Raw genomic sequence first — 15439 nt, forward strand, 5'->3', positions numbered from 1 at the left:
TCACCATCGATACAACACAGACGAAGATGGTGACATTTAAAATGAGGGAAGCACAGTATCAACAGCTGGCAGTATCACCAAAAATAGTCTATTTTTCTTATTTTAACCAGTCAGTTACTTCAACGAAAATTCTACTCTTCTTTCTGTTTGTAAGAAATAACCTATTATTCGGTCACACCAGCACGGTTCCTTCTCAAACGATTTGACCATTTTGAACAGACACAGCTTAGTTAGCAAGCTAACAACCAAACAAGTCCACTAAAAAACACAGAACGTTCACAGAAAATGAAAAAAAAAATTACACAGAAACTCAATGATAACTTTATTTATGAATGCCAAAGGCGAAAAATGACGAACAAAACAAACTGACACTCTGGGTTGGAACGAGACGCTTAGGTGCCCATGAATGTGACAGAGTGAATGAAAACTATGAAAGAACACCACCAACAGCATGTAAAACTTACCAGCCGTGATCATTAATGTTCTTAGTAGTTTTTCCATACAGAGAGGCCTGGCATGTCTAAAATATCTGAATGCAGGTCTAACTGCCCAGTCAAAGCTGCCTACACAATCACTATGTGCAAAGCTTCCTTGGGCTCCCAGTGAAGCAAGGGGTCCAGACGGGTCCCGAAAACACGTAATCGAAGCATATTAACCAACAGGCTTCTGTCTATTCTCCTTTCAGAAAAAATGTACAAGAATTTTCCATAAACTTCCCATGAAGCACGGCATCAATGAGTGTCTATAGGCTGCATTCATCCTGGTTTTAGAGGGCTGTCAGAAGCACCTCCCGTGAAATGATCAGCTCTGTGGTTCAATCAGTAAGATAGATGACACTTTGAATTGCAAATAAAATTAATTTACATCCATAAATTGACTAAATACTTCTGGCAATTTTACGGGGGAGGCCGCTTGTCCCGTGTAGGGCAACATCAGCATCAGCATCCGACGCTTCACTCTCTCCATCACAGGTCTTACACAAAACGCCAAGCACCCACAAAACAGTACATCTAAGGAGCCGCATTATCCAGAACATCCCAATCATGGAAGGACGAGAAATATTTACAACATAGGTTAAGTCTGAATTCCATTATCTCATCCATACATCTAAAGCTTTTGGAAACATGAGGTTTTCTTGAGATGCTAAAAAGCGAAGCCACTCTAAGGACACAAACATAAGCCTGCATGTATGAGGGTGAAGGCCAGCTGCAGTACTCACAGTCTGCCAGTGGGTGTCCTCCTCGCGGAGCTGGTTATATTGGTTGTGTAGGTACTCGTGGCGAGCCGGGCTGTGTGGCTGCAGGAAGACGTCCTCGTCACAGCGCATGTCGATCAGGCTCATGCTCCTGGACACAGGAGAGAGGCAATACAGTCGCCATTAAACCAGCCGGGTGGGAATGAGGCCTCGTCCCATACACGATGGAGCACTATGACGGGGGGGGGGGTTAGTGGATCCGAATCTAACGGGTATCAACGTCAAACAGTGAGAGCAAAATAAATCCACCTCAGATTCAAGGTTCCATTGTCACCATGGGTCACCTGCCTGTTTCGGCAAACCATCTGACATTATTACACTTATTTAGCACACATTTGCCCAAAGTGACATACGAGCATGGATCAGAGAGCAGGGCCGGCCAGCATCCCTGTAGTAATCTGGTTTAAGAGCCTTGTTCAACGGCCCACTTTTAACTTGAATGGCCATGGGATTTGAACCCATGGCCTTCTGGCCACAGATCTCTACCCTACTAAAGCTATACACCATGTAACTGCCTGTTTTCCAGTTAGATAACCAGCACAACCCCCTGAATGGAGTTCCATACTAGAGGCCCTTTGCTATGGCAATATATATATTCCAAGGTTAGTTTATTTTGGATTTCAGAAGGGATCAGTGCCTTACTGGGGGGTGTTCCCCCTAGCAGGATTTCTCAGTTAGCTGGGTTAATTTAAGCTAGAAGTCATGATTGTCCAACAGAAATGCTCCTTATCTACACTCCAGGTAGCTAATTTCAGCTGAATAAGGGCTTTAGCTACAGTGCCTCTCGCTATTCCGGAGGATATCACAATGGGACAGCAATGTCAATAACATTCAGGGATAAAATCAGAAGAATGTTCCAGAATCCATAAAGCCAAGCGTAACAGAGGTCGGGCAGAACAACAAAAAAGCCACTGACCAATGACAGTCCTGGAGCCAAGCAGCCAAGGATCACATGCAACGGGGCCACATTTACCCAGAATTCCTTGGGAAGGCGCAGCAGGATAAAGAGCAAGCATGATGTAGCGCTGCGGGGGGATTCAGGGTGGAGGAGGGTGTGCTGAAAGGCCATCTCAGGATCAAGATTGTGCTGGATCAACGTTAAGACAACAACCCGAGACAGCGAATTGGTGACAGATTCAAGCAGAACCAGCTGCCCTGGAAGAACCTGAAAGTGTCGAAGCGGAAGGTGTCCGTCGAGATGTGAGTGTCAGAGAAGCTGGGAGTACGGGGAACGGGCGAATCCCAGGATGAGGCCGTGAGCGTGACGCCGTGTTCTGTGTGCCGACGGCCAGCTCCGCCAATCATGTGCTGGGGGCGGGGTCAGATGGCCAACACGCATGTGAGTGTGTGAGAGATGTATGGCATAGACAAATTCATGCAGCTTAGCTCAGAAAGCACAGCTTCCCCCACAGGACAGGAGCGAACAGGACAAACGGAAGGGGAACTTACTCTGGGTCATCTGACACACTACTTCTTTGGCTGTATCTATGAAAACAGAAATAAAAACAAAACAAATAAAAGCTATGAACGAGCAGAAAAACAAACGTACGTTAAAAAAAAAAAAATTACCCACAGCCTTGGTTTTTTACGCGAAAAGCAATACAAGAACCTTCTAGAGAAGCCGACATTGCCATCTCTCATTTTATGTCACTTTCGCAGAGAAATCCCAGGGGAAGCAAGGCGATGTGGAGTGGAGCTGCGAAAGCCTCGCCAAGCCGGCCGTAACCGATTCTGCGCTTTGTGGTCTTAACAGGAGCCAAGTCAGAGAACCATAGTTACTGTCAGCCTATTACACGCAGACTACAGGCAGGGTGTAGCCGTCACACGTGCTGCAGAGGGAAAGGGATCGACATTAAACTGCACTACCGGCACACAGACCCCACGTGACAGCAGAGACTGACATCAGAGAAGAGCTACTTGCACAGACAGCAACAGAAAACATAAAGGGATGTTCCTATGAATGATAAAGTGCAGGGTTATTGTGACACAGCAGGGCCATGCAGACAAAGATAAATGGAAACACAAACATGATAATCTACATATATATATATCCACATCTGTGTAAATACACACACACATATATATACACACACACACACATATATATACATATATATATATATATATATATATATATATATATATATATATATATATATATATATACACACACACACACACACACACACACACACATACATTGAGCGGCCACTTTATTAGACACACCAACCCAGCACCAGGTACGATTCGCTTTTGTTTTCACAACAAGCTGAATTCCTTTGAGGCCTGGTTCGGAAAAGTGTCGGAAACAGGGATTTTGGTCCAAAACATCTCTCTGCACACCACTGTTGCACTGAGCTGCTCTTTTTGCACTTCCTGTCAGCTTTAGCAAGTCTGGCCACTATCCTCCGACTCTTGACACTCTACTGTGTGGAAGAACCCAGGAAGATGGCCGTTTGAGATGATGGATTCACCACGCTTGGCCCCAACATCCACACCATGCTCAAAATCACTCCGATCAGGTGTCCTGGCCACTCGAATGCTTGGCTGAAGCGTTTCACCCTGTCTGCGTGCTGTATACAACACTGAGGTTTAGCCATATGATTCACTGTTTGGAGGAGTGACCTGTTTGCGTTAACTAGCAGGTGTTGCTAATAAACTGGACTCTTGTATATACAGGTGTATATACAGACATGTATACAGACATACTCGAACGAAACCAAAACAAATCAAAATGAAAAATAAAAAGTCAGTTTTGTTTTACAGATACCATGCGGAGACCCATTCCTTCACACACGCACGTTTAGGGGTTGTTCAGGCAAAGGAGGCTTCAAATCTCCTCCCACTTCAGCCCCCAAACAAGCATGCCGCTGACATACCTTCCCCCCCCCCCCACTTTCCCTTTTTGAGATGCAATGGGCCAGGTCGGGTGTGATGACATCATCCACGCACATCCATGCAGTACCACTGCTAAAAACAGGCAACGGTGCAAACGAAAGCAATTGAGACATAAATAAAAATACAAAATAAAAACGACTAGGCCCATGTGCAGATGAAGCACCAATAACAGAATGAAAGCAACATGTGGCTGGAGTGACGGCAGGCATGGATCATCATGAAGCGCCAGCTAGGTTTAAATGGAGGAGCTATTTTCCCATAAAGCACTTCAGCTGCTTAGTGGGGAAATGGGACAGTGAAATATTAACACCTATTAACAGCCTGCCGGGGGGGTGGTGAAAATGTGGTGAAAACTCAGTGGAGTTTACCACACCTTCTGCACCTGGTCTGTGGTTTTCAATGCAGTAATTCTCAAGAACCGTGTGCCCCCACATTCAGGGGGGTGTCGGAAAATTACTGGGAGGGCATGCATGATCCGGGTTGAATGTGGAATGGAAATAAAGTTCAATTGATCTGCTTCATGTAGAAGCCAAAACAAATAAACGACAAAGTGAAACAAACGTACAATAAAAACAAAAACATACGACAAAAAACAAAACAAACATGGCGCTTTCATGTTAGCACAACTGTCAGAATTCAAACAAGACAACATAAATTAAGATATGAACAGATTTTTGATGGGTGAAAAGAAAAACGCTTATACTAACACACACTAACTTCTTCATGTTATTAGGACAAAATAAAATTAAACTGATTTTGAAATTTTCCTAATAATAATATTCAAATACTGTTAATGCGGGATGGGGGGAGCATGAGAGTTTTCCCCACTTCTAAAGGGGTGGGGGTAGCCAAAAAAGTTTGTTAACCAACACCCAAATGAACAATGAATGGCAGATGTAGGGTTAGGGTTAGGGGAGGCTGGCTGGAGTCTCACACTGCGGACAGATCATCCGCTCCTGAAGACGTTCTCTGCCATGTTTTGCTGCCCCCGACGTCGGTCGTTTCGGCTCTGCTGTGCCTGACGGACGGAACCGGCAGGAAGTGGGTGGGGCTGCAGGTGCGTTTCGGCGAGGTGGCGGAGCGTCTGGTCGACGTGTCGTCCCTCTCCAGATCCGCCGAAAGGGAGGCGGAATCAGACCCGTCGCCGCTGGCCATTCCGGGGGACTTCCTCAGCAAAGCTGGGCTGGTCCTCGGGGACGGGGTGAGGGGGCTCGTCACGACGATGGTGGCCATGGCAGTGGTGTCCGTCACCTGGAGCACAGACGGCTCGGCGGACCGCGAAAGGCCCACACTACTGCTGAGAGAACAGCCGGCTGTTGTTAGCGGGACCAGCTTCCGACCCAGAACACACACAAAAAAAGGCAGCGGAGGATTCGCCCTTCAGAGGAAAACCAAAGAGAAAGTGAGAGTAGACACACAGGGAGACCCCCCCACTCACGTTCTGAGAGAAACACCGGTTTGAAAACAACAAAAAAAAATCAGAACAAATATGAGCATAACGCCGTGATGGATCTCAGTGATCAGAAAAGTACGACTGGCCATCAAATTTTCATTCATTCATTCATTCTTTCATTTTCTATATCCATTTGTCCTGTGCAGGGTGGGGATGGTGTGTGTGTGCCCTGTGATGGGGGGGTCCCCCGTCCTGGGTTAGCCCCTGCCTTGCACCCAGAGCTTCCGGGATAGGGGGGTGGGGGGGTGAATAGAAAAATCAGGCCAGCGGAAGAAAACAGTCTGGAAAGCATGAATGAAAGTGAGGGGGGCCTTGTGTCATCCTGAAAGTGTGCAACAGAAGTGTGATGGTTTAACATCAAGCTAGACAGGCCTCAGTTTCCTGTCATCCAGGGTAAGAAATTAGCTGCTGTGCAGTCCTCCGACCACCGGGGGCTCCAGACTGGCAGGAATCCTCGGATTTTTTGGCAAACTGTGAGGATCTCAATAAATCAGGATCTGTCAGACAGGAGGAACAAGTGGCTCAAATGAACAATTATGTGTGAGGGACCAGGAAGCTGTGGTCTTACTGGCAGCCCACACATGCACTCTGGTAAATCTGCCAGAAAACCACACAGCTGCTTCTGAGCCCCAGCTGGGAAACCACTGGCAGCACAGGATGGGCAGGACTCGGGCCAGACTGGGGGTGAATTTCAGCATAGGCAAGGCAGCCAGAGAGGATTATTGACCCCATCTGCTCACCATTGCTCTCTATATTTTATTGATTAAGCAGAAAATTTTATCCAAAGCAACTTACATTTTTTTTTTTTTTTTTTTTTGAGAAAGGTCAAAGGGCTTCCTCAGTGGCCCAACCGTGACATCACTCCCTGGGATTTGAACCTGTGACCTTCTGAGAGATCACAGGCACACAGTCCTAACCCACTGAGCCATGCCATACCCCGGTGCTGCTCTTCTGTAACCATGACTCCTGCTTCGCGATGGTCATGTGATACTCTGTCCTCCCACGCATTCAGAAAAAAACAGCAACACACTCTTGCTTACGGCTAAAAGACTCTTCATAAGCAGCCATAGCTGTGCCAGGTCTGCTCTGGATTAATAGGTTAAAAAAAATTAAAAAATAACATCAAGTCGGACAACGTCTAGCGACACCAGACTGCCAGGCCATAATGCCAGCAGGCAGAGAAAGGCATTCCAGAGTGGAAGTCTTACGAAAAGGTCCACAGAAACAGTCTAATGTAGATGTCTGTGTGCTGGTCTGGGCCTGCGTTCCCACATCTCCTCCGCTCATGTACAGTAGGAGAAATTCACATGACATTTTAACTCCGGACAATAAAAGAAAACATCTGTTCTCTTTCAGCTCCTCCTCTGACACACGACAGTAAAAACGATCTCCCTGGCATGCATTCCCACTCTAAGGCGTACCGGGTGAAATTTAAAGGCTTTTAATGTTTTAACATGAATCATAAGAGGGACTTGGCCAAACACTCCCCACTCCTGAAATCCTTAGTTACAAATGAAAACAAGGGGAAAAAAACAACTCAAGCCTTCAGCTTTGACCGTCCGGGATTCTGTAACAACTTCCGACTGAAAATTCATTTACGAGAGTTTTCGGCCTTTCTTAAAGACCACTTTAAGGAGGTGAGGAGTGTGTTTTAGTGCCAAATTCCCTTTGCAATAAGAAAATAAACTTAATCGCTAAAATGTGTTCGCAAACTGGATTCAGTGCAGTAGTCCGAATAACAGTGCAGTCTTTAAAATCACTTTTTATCGTGGTGAAATAAGTTTAAATGTCTATAAAAATGAAGTTGCACAGCCTATAATTAACACAGGAAAAAAACAGAAATGAGGAATGAATGAGCTAATTTAATTTAAGGCACTAATTAATTCCTTAGCCTGGGAATCACATCTTTGGTTTGTAATATAACAACGTCCAAAGGGCGCTTCACCACCCCACTGGTAAAATGTCGGTCAAATTAACCCCTTAACATCACCAGTTTGTCAGTTTGACCTTTGGCAAGTAAAACATGCTGTGAAAATCTTATGTCAGACATAATCTACGAGTGAATCAAGACCTGAGCCGTATAGGACCTCTCCCGTCATACCATGTGACTGATGAGGTATAGAGGTCATGACATCATCACCTGGGATCCCCATACAACAAGACTAGTCGGGTCAGTCATGCTGGTCTCTCCCGACCACCATTGGGGATCTGACCACATCGCTACCGGTGTTATATTTCTGAAGCACGTAACAAGCAGAGCGCTGTCTGCTTTTGTAAATACAAACACGTCACCTTGGCACCACTGTCACGCAGGTCATGCAGGAAGTGCAGGTAAATCACAGACACGCAAAGGCGAGTTCTGATCCCTGGTACTGTGGGCCTGCTGTGTGACACTATGGAAGATGAATTCCTCTCAGCCAGGCATCACAAGCATTTACGCCCCGATGATCCGAAAACAGAAACACCCAGCACTCAAGCCGTGAGGCTCACATGCTCCAACAAATCAGCACCTGCTCCACATACATAACATACCTGCCTGACCACATCTGCTGTTTTTCAGGGCTCTGATTCATCATAACATAAATGGTCACATGGCCGTCATGCACAGGAAGTGTGGGTCGTATAACCTGGGCCGGTCCACTGGTACCTACCTGAAGGGCCTTTCCGCTGTGACGGGGGAGGTGGCGGTACTCCAGCTCCTCCGAAACTCCTCTGCCTTTGGCCGCCTGTGGGGGGCGCCGCTGAGCACATAGCCGCCCTGGTTGCTCTTGTTGGGCAGGTACTGGTTGAAGGGCATCACAGTGCGCAGCTCGGTGCAGGACAGCCGACGGGCCAGCATGTCATCCCTCCGCATGTCCGGCAGCTTCCTCTGGGGGGCGTCGCTCTCCGAGTCGCTGCCCCGGCCTGGTGCATGGAGGGGGGAGGAGGGGGGAGTTAGCCCTGACCCGGGGGACAGTCATGGCCCTGGAGAACAGCATATACACACACACACACACACACACACACACACACACACACAGACACACACACACAGAATCCTCCGATGCGCAGCTACATGCGGTTACTGCTACAGTATGTGGGCCTCCGGAAAAATGACCTTTAACCTTCGACCCTTTGCTTACTGCCCTTCTCTGCTCCCCTGCCTTTTACCCCAGTAACGGACAGAGCTTAAGCTATGACTGAAGTGAAGTAACAGCAAAAGCATCACATCAAGTCACATTTACGTCTCAGGTTTATTCTACGAGTAGCGATAACACACAGAAGCCTCAGAGCTTAAACCCAAACAACCCGACTGCTGGGGAAAGTCTCCCTTACTATGGTTTTACCATGTGTATGTAATGGTTTTTTAATTTCATTATCCCTTGCGCCACATAATTTCATAATTCCCTCACTCTGCGTAAATTCCATGGCAAGGTGTTAAGCAGATGTTAGCACCAGGAGAAGAATTCATGTCTTGCTCACCAAGGATGTTCCACTGGGTTCTCCCAGCATGTAATAGTGACTACAAACCCAGAACTGCGAACAGCATCTACCAGGCACCATATACTAAAAAAAAAAAACTGGTAAAATATGTCACGGTTAATATTTGCACATCACGCCTTGAGCTGACTGAACGGCAATTCGGGATCCGTCCACAAGGTGGGGCACTGCATCCGAAAGCGAGTGTGTTGAGACTCTCTGGTTTGAGACCCACGATGAGATCGGCGTCCCACAGAGATGAAAGGGGGACATTGTAGCTCACCTGAAGAGCTCAGAAGACTGGAGTGTTTCTTTTTTGGACCTGGTCAGTCCACAACCTCCCCAGTCTGGTGATCAAATTACAGCGAAGCCCCGCCGATATGACAGACCCGGTTTTCTCCCATAGTAATTATGGCTTGTTAAAGTAAATTCCATAGCTGACTAGGAGCAGCGACCACAGAAACAGGCATCTCGGAGGACGCCAAAGTCAGCGGCCTTATTTGGGGTAAACAGTAATAATGGGCCCTTCATTCACAGTGTAATTGGCTGAATTAAGAGTGCTGTGCATGCTGGGAAAAAGTGGTGACCTCCCATTGTGGGACCCTGGAACTGATCCACACATTACAGTCCTGGGTGGGGGGGGGGGTCCCTCCCCCGATGACAGGACCAGATTCCCCTGATCTGGATTCTTGCAACACCAGCCATCAACTTGAAGCCAAAACGGCTTCAAACCGATGCCCTGCAGTCAGGTTATTACCACATTTGGTTTAAAGATGATTCCCTCTCTAGAGAGGAAAACGTGCCAGTATTAACGGGATTAAAACCCTCGGTGTCAGTGGGAAACACAGGAAACATGAAATGAAACAGGAAACATCTCACTCTTCGCATTCCTCAGGTCGGGCCTGCGTGCTTCGCTCACATGCGCCCTCTCTGCAGACATCTCTCCCCCTCGTGCCTTTCAGACGCCAGCGCTACAGTACTCTTATAAACTGCTCCCCTACGCTAAGAGCTTTCCATGGAAGCTGCCCGCTTCCTCGACAATTCCAATAAGCCACAGGACAAAAAAAAAAAAAAACCACCAACCAAACAGGAAGCCGGACTCTCGTTGTCTCTCGACCCAAACCGCTTACAGAAACGGTTTATGTCTCCTGTGGTGGGCTCCCAGACCTCAGTGTCCCCGTTCAGCGTAACACTCAGCCCTTTACTAATTATTCATTCAGCACCAATTGCTTAAAAAAGGTTATTTACGTAATTGCTTCATGTGCACATGGGAAACACCTCGAGTTCCCGGCAAAGTGGGATAAAAACCTGCTGGTTAACAGCAGCAGCCATGTTAGCTGGGATCTCCACGCCTCTCAGGCAGACCATTAAATCCATCCATCCATCTCCCATCTGCTTCTCCAATACAGCGTCATTGCTGTTCATTTTCCAGTATCCCCAGTAAACAGCCTGAGCAGGAATCCGAGGCCAGTCCAATTATTACAGGCAGCAGGCAGAGTCCAGCTGCGGCTCTGAGGGATGGCAGACAGAATGCTGGTCGTCTGAAGGGCCGCAGACAGCGACCGGGTCAGAAACGCAGTGCGGTCCGAGTCCAGCCCGGCACTCGGTGTTTTACACGGCACCGCCGATGACATCACAGCGCCGTAAGTACAGCCCTTACAGAGATCCCCCATCTCCCAGCTTCCTGCCCCCGTCACCAGAATCAGGCGTCTGCTTTTCCTTTCACGTTAGCTGAAGCAGGACGCCACAATAAAAGTCACGACCGCCTCAGATCGCAGCCCCGCCGGCCCTAAAACTGCCAGTACGAGAGGGGCCACCTCACCCGCCCAGGCTAAACAAACCCCCCCCCCCCCCCCCACTGCCTTCTGGAGCCTTGGAAGAGGGATAACGGGATGAGGTCTTGTTTTCCAGCTACCGAATTCACGTTCCCAGACAGGCCTCCTCACGTAACAGCACTCGTGTCAAGACCGTGAGACGCTCGTCATGTTTCGCCAGTTGGGGACCTGCTGACGGAGATACCTTGACTGCCTGAATGATGGAGACACACTTGCACACATCGCCGAGAGAGAGACAGACAGAAACGTTCAAGCCAAAACTAGCAATACTGCAGCAAGGCAAATTAATATGTCAAAATGTACAGGAAAAATTAAAGCAAAAATTCATGTCTTTGCAAGGGCTACGGATGTTTTGACAGTTTTGATCCACAGCCTTAGAGAAAAACGCACAAAAATACCCATAAAAGTCATACTGACACCCAGGTGTTAACAGCCATGAAAGTTACACTGCCTGAGGTATGAGAATGAGCAGTCAGACCAACTTAAGCTGCTGTGAGGTCCACAGATAAACTACTAACATGTCCCCAGATTCCCACAATGCCCAGTGTACCCGATCACATGGGCTGACCTTTCATCCCTGATTTGGGAAACAAGGTCAACCACATTGGCTGATCTGGATATTTATTGTGGTAGATCTATACATGACAAAGGTGCCATACACCTCCCATCCCCTAGGAGGTGGTACCCACCATCACTGCTGCCGCGGAAGACCACGTCAGGGGAGGGCGTTTGCTGCGAGCGGGAGCCGAAGGAGTCCAGACTGTCGAAGGAGTCGTCGCGCCCGTGCCGCGGGGGTGAGAGCGAGTCACTGCGCTCTGAGTCACAGTAGTCGACGTAGCCGCTGTCGCGAACACTGCGATTGGAGCTCTCTGTGACCTCGGCCTCCTGGTGCAGAGAGAGAACATGGTCACGCCACATCCCTGGCCTGGGGAGCAGCAGCATGTCGACAACACTGACAATGGCACCTTGAAAACCTCTGGTGCGTACCGTTCATCTCATTCACCCTGATCGCCGAGCTATTAGGGCCTGAACCTTCAGAGACCGAAACAGGAGAATGCAGGGGTTTGCTGGCTTCTAATTTCCCTCTTGCTTGAGCAAGCGATTAACAACGGCATGTCCTCCCTCTCTCTGGACAGAGTATGTAAGTGTCCCCTCCTACAGAGAATGGTTTTGACCACTTGAAGAAGCTCCTGGTCCAGCCATTTGGCGCAGTGACCGACCCCAGAGGACAGAGTATAGGGAAGCATCTGATGATGAATCCGATGGTCCAGGAGAACAAACGGCAGCTTTCGACAGTCCTCTGCCATGAGAGGAATTCCTTGCAATGCAGGAACTCAAGGTTGAACCTCAACCTTGATATGGACAATACCCGCAAGCCAGCCTGAGGCACAACATCCCTGACTGGCCAACGCATATCCAGCCGTCCAACGTTCTTCTAGTCGGACGTCTCGCAGGTCCTCATTTTTACTGTGCAAAGTGAGCCATAACAAAGAACATAAAAAAAACCTGATGCCTGGTGAGATACCCCCCCCCCTAGTGAGACACCCCCCCCCTGCAAACCCCACAGTCAGATACAAACCCTGCTGTGTTGTACACACTTGCGGAAGACGTCAGAGCTCCCGGGAGAGAACTTGCTCTTAGCGCATTGCTAAGACCTGATGCTACCTGAGGTTAGGGGGGCGGTTCACTTGTTAGCTTGGGAGCCGGTAAATATTTGCCAACTTTTCCCTGAGCTTGATGCACTTCGTATGACCTACAAGGCTTGTGTGTCATGCAACGTTTAACCCACGAAAACAAGTGAAAAGCATATACACTCCACTGTAAGGGTCACTCCATGAAAGTGCTAAAGATAATTCCTATAGGAAAGGCACCTCCCCCTCAGACCTGCCATATTACAGTCTTATTTATACTCTTTTACAAAAGTGACATATATTTTGAGAAATGAGTAATAGTAGGTTAGGAGCCATGCTTAATAGACCAATTGTGAAATGGCTCCTCCAACCTTGGGATTTTGAATCAGTGACCTTCTGATCATTGGCACAGCATCCTTGCATGCTTCCCATCATTGACCCAGAATTCCTGGCCTGGCCCAAAATGGCGCCCCCTGATGGACGGTACCTTTCTCATCTGAGAAAGCAGCCCTTCGAACTCCTTCAGGTCCAGCGTGGGCCCACTGTACGATGTGAAGCTGTTGGCAGCTCTCCCCAGCCAGTATATGGTGATTAGAACCTGGGATCCAAAGCAGAAGATCAGCATCCGCTGAGATGTAGGCCACCCAGCACCATTCTGTGCAGACATGGTCCTTCAGGCCACCCCAGCACACTCACAAGCATCTGCATGACCCAGCAGACCCAGCATATTTCCCAGAAAAATGAACCCTTCTGCAGACCAAACATGCAATGGAGATTAAAGGCACATCTCACCAAAAGTGCTGATAACATCACTCTGCTCTGTTTTAACATGTTTAGAGGGTTGACTCCCGGCATTACATTAGATAAGACACTTCCTAAGACCTCCTAAGTCTGACATTTCAAAGGCTGTCTGGATACATTACAAAATAGGGCCTGATCTCTGCTGTACTCGACAGCTTCAGGGGGATCTCTGCTGTACTCGACAGCTTCAGGGGGATCTCTGCTGTACTCGACAGCTTCAGGGGGATCTCTGCTGTACTCGACAGCTTCAGGGGGATCTCTGCTGTACTCGACAGCCCACAGGGTACAGCTTCAGGGGGATCCCTGCTGTACTCGACAGCTTCAGGGGGATCTCTGCTGTACTCGACAGCCCACAGGGTACAGCTTCAGGGGGATCCCTGCTGCACTCGACAGCTTCAGGGGGATCCCTGCTGCACTCGACAGCTTCAGGGGGATCCCTGCTGTACTCGACAGCTTCAGGGGGATCCCTGCTGTACTCGACAGCTTCAGGGGGATCCCTGCTGTACTCGACAGCTTCAGGGGGATCCCTGCTGTACTCGGCAGCTTCAGGGGGATCTCTGCTGTACTTGGCAGCTTCAGGGGGATCCCTGCTGTACTCGGCAGCTTCAGGGGGATCCCTGCTGTACTTGGCAGCCCACAGGGTACAGCTTCAGGGGGATCTCTGCTGTACTCGACAGCTTCAAGGGGATCCCTGTTGCACTCGACAGCTTCAGGAGGATCCCTGCTGTACTTGCCACCTTCAACGGGATCTCTGCTGTACTCGACAGCCCACATGGTACAGCTTCAGGGGGATCCCTGCTGTACTCGGCAGCTTCAGGGGGATCCCTGCTGTACTTGGCAGCTTCAGGGGGATCTCTGCTGTACTCGGCAGCCCACAGGGTACAGCTTCAGGGGGATCTCTGCTGTACTCGACAGCTTCAAGGGGATCCCTGTTGCACTCGACAGCTTCAGGGGGATCTCTGCTGTACTTGGCAGCCCACAGGGTACAGCTTCAGGGGGATCCCTGCTGCACTCGACAGCTTTAGGGGGATCCCTGCTGCACTCGACAGCTTCAGGGGGATCCCTGCTGTACTCAGCAGCCCACAGGGTACAGCTTCAGGAGGATCCCTGCTGTACTTGCCACCTTCAACGGGATCTCTGCTGTACTCGACAGCCCACATGGTACAGCTTCAGGGGGATCCCTGCTGTACTCGACAGCTGTGGGGGGATCCCTGCTGTACATGACAGCTTTAGGGGGGATCCCTGCTGTAATTGACAGCTTCAGGGGGATCCCTGCTGTACTCGACAGCTTTAGGGGGGATCCCTGCTGTACATGACAGCTTTAGGGGGGATCCCTGCTGTACATGACAGCTTTAGGGAGGATCCCTGCTGTAATTGACAGCTTCAGGGGGATCCCTGCTGTACTTGACAGCTTCAGGGGGATCTCTGCTGTACTTGGCAGCTTCAGGGGGATCTCTGCTGTACTTGGCAGCTTCAGGGGGATCCCTGCTGTACTTGGCAGCCCACAGGGGGATCCCTGCTGTACTTGGCAGCTTCAGGGGGATCCCTGCTGTACTCGGCAGCTTCAGGGGGATCCCTGCTGTACTTGGCAGCTTCAGGGGGATCTCTGCTGTACTCAGCAGCCCACAGGGTACAGCTTCAGGGAGATCTCTGCTGTACTCGACAGCTTCAAGGGGATCCCTGTTGCACTCGACAGCTTCAGGGGGATCTCTGCTGTACTTGGCAGCCCACAGGGTACAGCTTCAGGGGGATCCCTGCTGCACTCGACAGCTTCAGGGGGATCTCTGCTGTACTTGGCAGCCCACAGGGTACAGCTTCAGGGGGATCCCTGCTGCACTCGACAGCTTCAGGAGGATCCCTGCTGTACTTGCCACCTTCAACGGGATCTCTGCTGTACTCGACAGCCCACATGGTACAGCTTCAGGGGGATCCCTGCTGTATTCGACAGCTGTGGGGGGATCCCTGCTGTAATTGACAGCTTCAGAGCGATCTTTGTACTTGACACTCTAACAGAATACGACTCTAGTTTCCTCAGCCACATACTTTATCCAAGGCCTGTTCAGAGGCCCATAGTTGCTCTGAGCTGGATGAGGAGGACATCAGTGTA

The 15439-nt window shown here is 49.3% G+C and overlaps 1 protein-coding gene across 6 annotated transcripts in view; it reads right to left on the reverse strand.

Annotated features, from left to right (window-relative positions):
* The window catches only part of LOC111833678 (LIM and calponin homology domains-containing protein 1-like), a 63460-nt gene that overhangs the window by 12116 nt on the left and 35905 nt on the right, over window positions 1-15439 (reverse strand). For 4 of the 6 annotated variants that reach the window (XM_072697882.1, XM_023792209.2, XM_023792199.2 and 1 more), the window contains exons 6-11: window positions 13019-13129; window positions 11590-11785; window positions 8258-8510; window positions 5088-5447; window positions 2705-2740; window positions 1220-1346 (exon numbers count right to left, since the gene is read on the reverse strand). In XM_072697882.1, coding sequence (XP_072553983.1) covers window positions 1220-1346; window positions 2705-2740; window positions 5088-5447; window positions 8258-8510; window positions 11590-11785; window positions 13019-13129 — 1083 coding nt within the window. The remainder of the gene's footprint in view (window positions 1-1219; window positions 1347-2704; window positions 2741-5087; window positions 5448-8257; window positions 8511-11589; window positions 11786-13018; window positions 13130-15439) is intronic. The other 2 variants (XM_023792219.2, XM_023792228.2) reach the window with 2 other exon arrangements.

This window comes from Paramormyrops kingsleyae, chromosome 12 (genome assembly GCF_048594095.1).
Source record: "Paramormyrops kingsleyae isolate MSU_618 chromosome 12, PKINGS_0.4, whole genome shotgun sequence".
NCBI classification, from domain to species: Eukaryota; Metazoa; Chordata; class Actinopteri; order Osteoglossiformes; family Mormyridae; genus Paramormyrops; species Paramormyrops kingsleyae.